At 39.2% G+C, this 9707-nt stretch overlaps 1 protein-coding gene across 5 annotated transcripts; it reads right to left on the reverse strand.

Annotated features, from left to right (window-relative positions):
- Positions 1-60: 60 nt before the first annotated feature.
- Positions 61-9679, reverse strand: eps8l3a (EPS8 signaling adaptor L3a). 5 transcript variants are annotated; one of them, XM_067396917.1, is made up of 20 exons: positions 9370-9679; positions 8355-8458; positions 8202-8272; positions 6658-6722; positions 6405-6563; positions 6149-6298; positions 5995-6068; positions 5808-5911; positions 4405-4571; positions 4233-4332; positions 4065-4138; positions 3830-3904; positions 3606-3751; positions 3285-3498; positions 3166-3197; positions 2992-3088; positions 2746-2850; positions 2575-2660; positions 384-516; positions 61-296 (listed from the first exon to the last, which is right to left on the reverse strand). In XM_067396917.1, exons 2-20 carry the CDS (start codon positions 8414-8416, stop codon positions 267-269), a joined length of 1944 nt encoding a protein of 647 aa, XP_067253018.1. In that variant the 5' UTR covers positions 8417-8458; positions 9370-9679; the 3' UTR covers positions 61-266. The 5 variants fall into 5 exon arrangements, with proteins under 5 accessions (XP_067253018.1, XP_067253019.1, XP_067253022.1 ...); XM_067396918.1 differs by having other exon boundaries at positions 8355-8427; positions 9370-9678; XM_067396920.1 differs by having other exon boundaries at positions 62-296; positions 4405-4550; positions 9370-9677.
- Positions 9680-9707: the final 28 nt, after the last annotated feature.

Genomic DNA, 9707 nt, shown 5'->3' on the forward strand with positions numbered 1-9707 from the left:
TATTTTTTGTGAATGAGATTGTTAGTCTATAGCAGTACTGATCAGAAAAGAGTATTTTATTCATATCAATAAAGCATGTGTGTCTTCAATCTCCTCTGGATTCTTCTGCATCTTTACATCTGACATAAAAACTGTGATAATATACAAATCAGATGCTCCTGATCTTCAAAACCAGCTCTGACTATGAATAAATATGAATTTAGTGTCCGAAAGCCTTCAGCATCCATTAACAGCTTCAGTTGTGTGTCGACAGGAAGTTTGTGGCCTCAGATCAATGGTCTCACTTCACTGGCCATCTGGAGAGAGTGAATATATGACGTCGTGTGAATATGACATCACATACTTTAGTATGACATCATGTGTGTAACGATGACTGTACTCACCGCAAGGGCCGATTTGATGTTCTGGAGCTGGTAGAAAACGCGTCCGCCCTCCTCTGGACAAACAGTCTTGAGCTCGTCACGAGTCATTCCCAGCAGCATGGAGCCGGTGATGCCCCCTAAACACCGGACCGTACTGACACACAAAGAGTTAATTAACACAAACATTTCATTATGTGATGTCGGAGTGCAGATTAATGCACTAGTATGCCAGTGGTTCTAAACTGGTTTGGTCATGGGACACATCATTTTCCCATGGTCGTTAAGCCGTGAACGTAAATTTTTAAGAATTTGAACCAAGCAAATTTAGTTATCAAAAATGGTTGACATACACAAAAGTGCCGTCCTTTTCTACTTAACATACACATCAATTGTAAGGATATCACAAACAGATGAGTTACACTATAAGGTAAGGCTATGAAATAGCATGAAGCTTCGGAGTGTTATGAATCAGTGTGTCGAATCATGATTCGGATCGCTTGTCAAACCGCCAAACTGCTGAAATCACGTGACTTTAGCGCTCCGAACCGCTGATTCATAATTCTCCGAATCTTCCTGAAGCAGTGTTTTGAAATCGGCCATCACTAGATAAGACGTTATTTAGTTATTTTGGCGCACCAAAAATATTCTTGTGGCTTTATAATATTAATATTGAACCACTGTACTCACATGAACTGATTTAAATATGTTTTTAGTACATTAATGGATCTTGAGAGAGGAAATGTCATTGCTGGCCATGCAGGCCTCACTAAGCCATCGGATTTTATCAAAAATATCATAATTTGTGTTCTGAAGATTAACGAAGGTCTTGCGGGTGTGGAACGACATGAGGGTGAGTAATTAATGACTGAATTTTAATTTTTAGGTGAACTAACCCTTTAAAGTTAGTAAGTTGGTATAAACCAGCACGCTCATCAAAAACTATAGGAAATTACAAAATACGTAAAAAATAAAAAGGTATTCTGGAAACTAGTTACCATTGTAAATACAATACTAACATGAACTGTTAATAAAACATATGGACACTGATCCTTATGAACGGAATAATCTTCATACCTGCATGCAAATCCTTCCCAGCTAACACACAACATAACACTTTTTATGACGGTTCATGCTCGTAATTTCATTTGCTCTTTATTGCGCGCGCCTCCACATTTGCGCGCGCAATAGAGTGCGCGCCGCGAGCACAGCAATGTCTGACAGGACAGGAAAGTTCGTTTTTCTGAGGTGAGAGACTTTTTATTTCGTTGCAAAAATAACGTTAATATAATGACACTGATACATACCGCAAATACTGAATCAAGACAACGCGTTTTTTATTCAGGTTTTAAACTGCGTCTGAAATCATGCCTTGTGTCAACAGCTTTCGCGCACTTCTTTAAAATAAAAGTCTTGAATCATAAAATCATTTACAATTACACCGCCCTCCAAAAGTTTGGAAACACCCCTGGCAAAGTGTGGTTTTAATTTTGATTACATAATAATGGCAATATATACATACCCCTTTGCCAGCTGTGATGCTGGTTACTGGTTTAAACTTGGCCCAGGTTTGTAAAAGATTTTTGGGTCAGCACACCTTAATAGCTTGAACAGTTGATTGCCAATTAAGTGAACCAATCAGAACCCAGTTTAGGTCAGATAGCTGCTAATGGTGGATATTTTGCTTTTTTCTATGTATAAACTGTTTATGTAATAAAATATGTTTTTGTAGTTTGTGTTGTCCCTTATTAGTGCAAAATTATCACAAATTAAAAAGGATTCATGCCAATATTGTCCAAAACCACAATTTTCTAGGGAGTTTCCAAACTTTTGGAGGCTTTTCAAAAGGCTTTTCGTTGTTTTTGACTACACACTCCGCGACTCACCTGCTAAGAAACACTATGCAGTGTGTTCTGGACTTTATTACCCAGATTATCAACTACATTATTCTAAAATGCACTGTGCGAGACTGTGTGCCCCAATGACATGCACTCGAATGAACCATTGAGTCATGTCAAAACATTTTTGATTTTGAGCGAAAACATTTTTTATGCAAAATTTGACTAAACATGCAAATTAACTGTATTCTGCAAGATTCAAATTAGGTCACTGAGAAGTCATGTGACAATGTAGCACACTACCACTGTTATCATTTTGTGTACTAGTTTTAAAAAAGTAGTATATTCTGTGATGTATGCGAACACATTTTCCTTACATTTTACTGAAGCCTTTGTGCTCCAGCCAGGCTCGGACCTCCTCCGGACGGGATTTTTTGGTGAGTCCAGGTGCAGATGGAGTTTCCTGTGGTTCATGAGGTGACGTTTATAATTGTGAACACGTGTAAATCAAATCAACAGGACTAGACATGTATGTCATGGATACGTACAGGTTTCGGCTCCTGCTGCGGAAGCTGAAGCATGTTGTTGGGGACGTAACCGATCTGCCCCCTCTGATTCTTCACCTTCCACCACTGCTTAGACATGTCCAACAACTACAACACACACACTGAATCTTTAGAGAGCATTTTCTCAAAAAACAAGTTATTACAGGCACCCTGTCTGTTCATATAACTCAAAATCTCAGGGTCAAATGCTGAACCAGGTCTCATATGTCTGTGTCTGCAGTTGCTCACCTGTAGTTCTTCACCTTTACTGATGCTGAGTTCACGCGCGTTACGTGCTGAAAAATCAAACACCGCTTTCATGTAGCTCACCGGCAAGTCCTCAGAGCTGCAAAACACACTCTGTTACAAACTCAAAGTACAGCAGGAGATGATCTATACTAAAATACTTAAGTATATCAGTACCTTTCCTGATCTTCCTGGGGTAATTTGTTGCTCTACACAAAGAAACAGAAGCAACAAACAATTAAAGCATTTAAATGAAACACTTCTCATGTAATTAAGTGCTCAGTGTATGTTTGTACCATTTGTCGTGTCATGGATTGTCGCGGTGGTTCTCGGCTGCTGGTGTTTGTGTTGGTAGGCTCTGGGTTTCTAATGGACGGCTCTGGGTTTCTAATGGACTGCTCTGGGTTTCTATTGGACGGCTCTGGGTTTCTAATGGCCGGCGGCTCCCAGCCATCATCAAACACCGGCGTGAACGTGGGAATATCTTCATCATCCTCCGGCCACTTGGTGCTTCATCACACACAAAGAAACATGATGTAAAAACACAGAGAGCAGCCTCTGTCTGACATGTGTGTGTTGATGGAGTCCAGATTAAGGAGAGGTTACTGGTGTTTTACCTGGGGATGTTCCAGGCGTCTCCCAGCGACTGCCACAGATGATCCTCCTCCGCCGTGGCCTCCTCACTGAGGAAGAGGATACACTCCGGCTCAAAGAGAGGAGCCACGATAGACGGTGGGAGATCCTCGTTACAGTGATGCACTATCTACACACACACAGATACAAACACATGTTAGCTAAAGAACAATGTGTTCATATACAGACAGACAGACAGGTGTCTCACCAGGTCCAGTATAGAGAACAGACAGTGTGCGAGTTCAGCAGAGCTGGGGTTTTCAATCTTTCCCTTCAGACTGGCCTGATGAACAGATTATTTGACATAATTATTATAATATAATATAATCTTTTTTATAAATATTAGACCGATAAATACTATGCATCTATGTAATCTAGGTAAAATGTATGTAGTATGTAATATAAAATGAAACATATGACTTCTGTTCTTCTATTTCACACACCAGCAGGTTAAAGGCCATCTTGATTTTCTGCAGACAGACTGTGAACTCTTCATCTGACGGCATCCCCTTCACAACTTCAGCATACAGATGACAGGAAACAGGTCAGGAGTGCATTAGTGTTTATTAACTCATCTCATCTAATCCAGTTAAATTAATAATTTTGCTCACCTTTCTTTTTCTTCTTTTTCTTTTTGTCCTTTTTAGGAGCGACGGCTGTCAGTCTGTCCATGAACGCTTCTATGTCGTTAATGAGATGATTCAGGATGTCCTGCACACAGATGAGTCATCTTCATCTCTCATCTACACATCAACACTGAAGGATTCGGTCAAACTCACTCACCACGTTCCTCTCTCTCTCTGTGTATGGCCTCTGAGGGGGCGGGACCGGTCTCTGGGGCGTCTTTTCTATGTGAGGGGGCGGGGCTACTACCTTCATATAGGCGGAGTTATTTCTGGAGGTGGGTGGGGTCGGGGCGGGACTCTCATCTGGACAGCACAAACAGTGTGCTTGTAAGTATGAAATGTATGCACTGCGTCAGTGATGGTATACATAATAACAGGTATTATTGATACCACATGATAAATTCACATTCTCATCCAAAGTGCAAGAGATTGTGGGTAATACTAGCTAAAGGAGCAAGCAGGGACACGTAGGCTGCATCCGAAATCGAATATAGTAGGTGATAAATAGTATGTGACAAAAGAAGTATGTGTGAATTCACAGTACTCATAAAAGAATAGGCAAAAAGTTCCCGAATGACCTACTAATTAACCTAACAAAATATAATATGATGACGTTCACTTTCTGAAGAAAATTTGAGTGGTGCTTGCTGAGGCAGTTGCTAGGGGGTTCTGCGTAATTGCAAGAGAGCCAACTTCCCAAGCCTGTGCAATGTTCTGAAGATGAGATAGGGTGCGTTTATGTTGCTATATGGTTGCTATGGTATTCTAAATGGTTGCTAGGGTGTGGCTACAGTTACCATGGTGATACAGACTAGTTTCCAACTCAAACAAAAGAGGCCAATCCCTGTTACTCTATGATAATGTGGTGCTGAGATATGGCTTATTCATGCTGCCGTACATTTTCTAGGGTGCTGTAAATGGTTGCAAGGGTGTGGCTACACAGTTACCAGGCTGAATCTAATAGACTGACTGTGTATTTGGATATTAAGAACTACTTGCCAGTCTGAGTCAAAAGAGGCCATCCACTTGTCTCTACGATGCTCTGATCCAGAGATATCCTTCTCACCTTTTTCAATGGAAGTCTATGGGGTGGTTGCTAGGGTGCTGTAACTGGTTGCTTGGGCATGGCTATGACATTGTTACCTCACTACTTATTGGCTAGGCGAGTCAAATGAGCCCACCCCCAAGTCTCGATGAAATTCTCATGTGGATATATGATCTCACAAAGTTTGTACCAATGTTAATTATCATGGCTTGAGAGGTCCTGGGTTCATATCCCGGACGAGCCCCCATTTATGTCCTTCTTTGAGGACTTTTTCAAGACTTTTTCACCCGCTGTGCTAACATTGTACACCTGATCACTATTAAAAGTGAAAGCAATGTTCTCCTCAATAAGCCGCATAATTTGACACCTCATTGATGGGTCTACGACAAATGGTGCAGAACAAGTTATGTGCCAAAACTTTGTACGAAAGTAAAAGAAGAAGCATGTGAGACAGTAATTTGCTTTGCTTTGCAAGCACCACTAATTAAAAGTACATGGTTCTAGCGTTATCTCACCATAATCCGGAGCGGCCCACTGTTCTGGAGGAGGTCTCTGAAGAATCTGCTCAGATGGAGGTGAGGTTCTTCGTGAGTTTCTCTGCATGGCGTTTCCTACTTTACTTCAGAATCAAATGACAAATTTACATCTCAGCGACATTTGGTAGTCATTAGTGATTGGTTGGACAGTATTTCATCAGCTAACCTGACGTTACTCTGTCTTTGATCATCCCTTTTGTTCTGCAGAAGCCGCTCCAGGTCTTTCTTCAGAAAATCTGCCTGAATGACAAATGAAAACAGCCGTTTATCATCAGAGATGCTGAGATGCTCCAGCCGTCCTGAGAGAGTCATGAACTCACCCTGAGAGACTCGCTCTGGAACAGGAAGACGCTGACGGCCCGACTGCCTCGCTCCTGGATAGAGACGGTCAGGAGAGAGTCATATGGGCTCTCGTCCAGAACAGCCTTCAGATCCAGAACACTGCTCAGGGGCCACGACTCCAACACCTCCTGAAACATCAACAGCAGCACAAAACCCAGTGAGATCGGTATAACATCTCAACGGTTTCTTTCAGACAGTCTTCTGCTTTCGCTGAGAGTTTCAGAAGAGACTGACCTGGCTCTCGATGTCCATGAGCAGCAGCGCTCTGTCCCGCACCTCCAGGATCATGTCCTGACCCCATACGCTGCCCGTGGCGTCCATGTACTTCAGCCGCTCCAGACAGTCGTCCACGTCACACACCTGCTGCCCATCCAGCTCAAAGGTGAACAGATGCTGCGGAGGAAAGAGGCAGAGTGAGTGATCGGTCATGTATCGGTCACATGGTGATGAAGATGATGATGATGATGAAGATGAAGATGATCTTCACCTCCACTCGGTGCTGGAACTGATGCATCTGTCTGTTAATGGACTGAGCGTATTCCTTCCTCTGATCTACAGAAATACACAGTCATCATCATCATCAAATATACAATAACACACACAAACACACACAAAATTATCATAATAAACACACAAATACAACAAACGAATACACAATCATCATCAAACACACAAACACAGTAATAAACACAAATACACAAACACAATCATCATATTAAACAAATACAACAACTAACAAACACAATCAAACACAACAGACAAATAATAAACAAATACACAATCATCATAAACAAATACAACACACAATATCACACAAACACAATGACAAGTAAATACACAATCATCATAAACACACAAATACACAATAACAATAATCAAACACACAACAACACACCAACACAATGATAAACACACAAATACACAATCATAATAAACAAATACAGCAACGAACAAATAAACATTAACAAACAATAACAAACACACACATACACAATCATCATAAAACACAAACACAATACACAAACACAATATCATACAAACACAATAACACAAATACACAGTTATAATAAACACACAAACACAATAATAAACACACAAATACACAGTAATCAAACAATAACACAGCAACAAAATAAACAAATACACAATCATAATAAACAAAATACAACACAATCATCAAAACAATAACAGGAATAACAAACACACAAACAAACAACAAACAAACAAATACACAATCTTCATAAACACACAAATAAACAATAATCAACACAAACACAAATAAAACACCAATACACAATGATAATAATTAATTAATTAAATTATATATAAAAATATTTACATATAATTGTTATTTATAAGTATATAAATATTCTACATATTTTCATATAATATCTAAATAACATTTAATAAAATGTATATTATACATTAAAGAAATTATATCTAAATAATATATTAAATAAATTATAATACTTAGATATGTTTAATATATAAGACAAAATGTAATAAAATATTTAGATAAGCAATTTAGTATATATCATATTTAGAATTATATATATAAAATAACACCAAACAAAAAATAAATGACAAACACAAATAATATTTAAAAAGCAATCTAATGCACAATAAAAAACACATAAATATACAATAACAACAACACACCATAAATACACAAACACACAATCATGATTAGCACATGAACAAATGTCCAACACACAATAATCTCAAGAACACATATTAACAAACACACAAAAATAAACGCACGCTAACACAAGCTCATAGCAAACAAACATCACACACAACAACACAAACAAACACCTGTAGCTTTTTGTTTAGTTGTGTTTTATCAGTTTAATGGGCTTCACTCTAATTCTATATCTGTAACAGATTCTAATTCAGTGGAAAAACATCCGTGTCCAGCATCCAATTATGAACACTTCTATAAATAGCACACAGTTATGTAAAGGTCCAATGACTAACATCAGATTAGCTGCTTTAATGATCAACTCATGACGTCACAGGGTCAGTACTCACGGTATATTGATTTAGCGTTGGGTCTGGATAAACCCGACAGCTCCGCGTACGTCTCATCTGCCCCCGTCACGCTACAGGAGATGACAGTATTAAACACAAACGTCTGATGTTTGATATTTGATATTACACACAAGAATCAGATCTGATCCTCACCTGGACCGCAGCGAATCTGGGTAACCGCTGGACCAGCCGAACGGGCTCGAACCCTGCAGCATGACTACAGCACCTGGGTGCAATGTCAATCACCACTATAACATCTTGCAAGCAAACATACTGTGTTACTGCGATGGATTAAACTAGTAAAACCAGGGTATTTTGATTCATAATATTTACATTGTCTAATGTGCTTCAAAGAATACCATGGTATACTCACAAAAAAGTACCACAGTATTCTTGGAAGTACACTGAAGTACAATGGTATAACTCTCAAAGTATTTACATGGTACTACATGGTAAAGAATATGGTTTTCAACGTATATTTTAATGGTACATTTGCATGGTGCTGTAAGGTACAAGAATACAATGGTTATTACCATATCTTCCAAAAACAAAGTACCATGGTATAATACAATTGAATAACATGGTATATTTCAGTGGTATTATCATGGTTTTTCAACAAATTGTTATGGTAAAACCATGGTACTTGGGTTCTCTTACACAGCATTGTAAAGTACATTAAATACCATGGTATTTCCAATAATTTTAGGTAAGGTTTTATGATATTACCATGGTAATTTGGTACATTTGTGTAAAGTTAAAGTGAGGAATGAACAGTGTTAATGTTTAGCTGATCATCTGCGCAGGTTTATGAGCCCATAAATCAAGATCTCTGTAATCTGCTGTGAGGAGCGTCAGGAACATGACACAACACCGTACGACACAAGAGAACATGGAGAACGACACGACAAAACCCTAAACACCGAATAAATCATGATTCTGATTAATCATTTGATGAAGATCAAATAAACCAGAATAGCTTTATATGTGATATTAGTGTCTGTTTGAGCTCCAAACATCTGAAGATTTCTAAACTTCACGTAAATCTCAACGCAGACCTGAAGACAGACACCTGAGATCATCAGTTCATGTCCAAATAGTTCTGATAAAAAGTCATTTCATAAATAATAAACACTTCCTGAGTAGTTGTATTATTTGAGATCTTTCTCACCTGTGCGTCGAGATCTTCTGTGGTTTCTCCAGGTCCAGTGTGTTAGATCATACTGCACTTGCTCATAATCAGAGGTGATGGACGGAGGAATAGGAAACTCCCGTCAGACATGGGGTCCAAAGTCTGAAGCGAGCTCGAAGCCACTGCGTCTTAAAGGAGCTCAGAGATCAGATGGGTGGTAACATCCACAGAAACACCACCTCACCAAACAATGACGTCTAATACTGGAGGTTAGTGATCGGATCAAACCCCTAACCCCAAGTATATTCCCTCTAATAATAGATACCTGACTAGCAGCACTAGCTATGGGAGTCAGAATGCCACAGCTTTAATAAGTG

The sequence above is a fragment of the Chanodichthys erythropterus genome, chromosome 10 (genome assembly GCF_024489055.1).
Source record: "Chanodichthys erythropterus isolate Z2021 chromosome 10, ASM2448905v1, whole genome shotgun sequence".
Classification (NCBI taxonomy): domain Eukaryota; kingdom Metazoa; phylum Chordata; class Actinopteri; order Cypriniformes; family Xenocyprididae; genus Chanodichthys; species Chanodichthys erythropterus.

Coding starts and splice junctions, on each gene's coding strand:
- eps8l3a (XM_067396917.1), bottom strand. CDS start 8,416: ATGCTGCAGGGTTCGAGCCCGTTCGGCTGGTCCAGCGGTTACCCAGAT. Junction 6,299..6,404: donor TCATGGACATCGAGAGCCAG/GTCAGTCTCTTC, acceptor TTGATGTTTCAG/GAGGTGTTGGAGTCGTGGCC. Junction 5,912..5,994: donor CAAAGACAGAGTAACGTCAG/GTTAGCTGATGA, acceptor TTGATTCTGAAG/TAAAGTAGGAAACGCCATGC.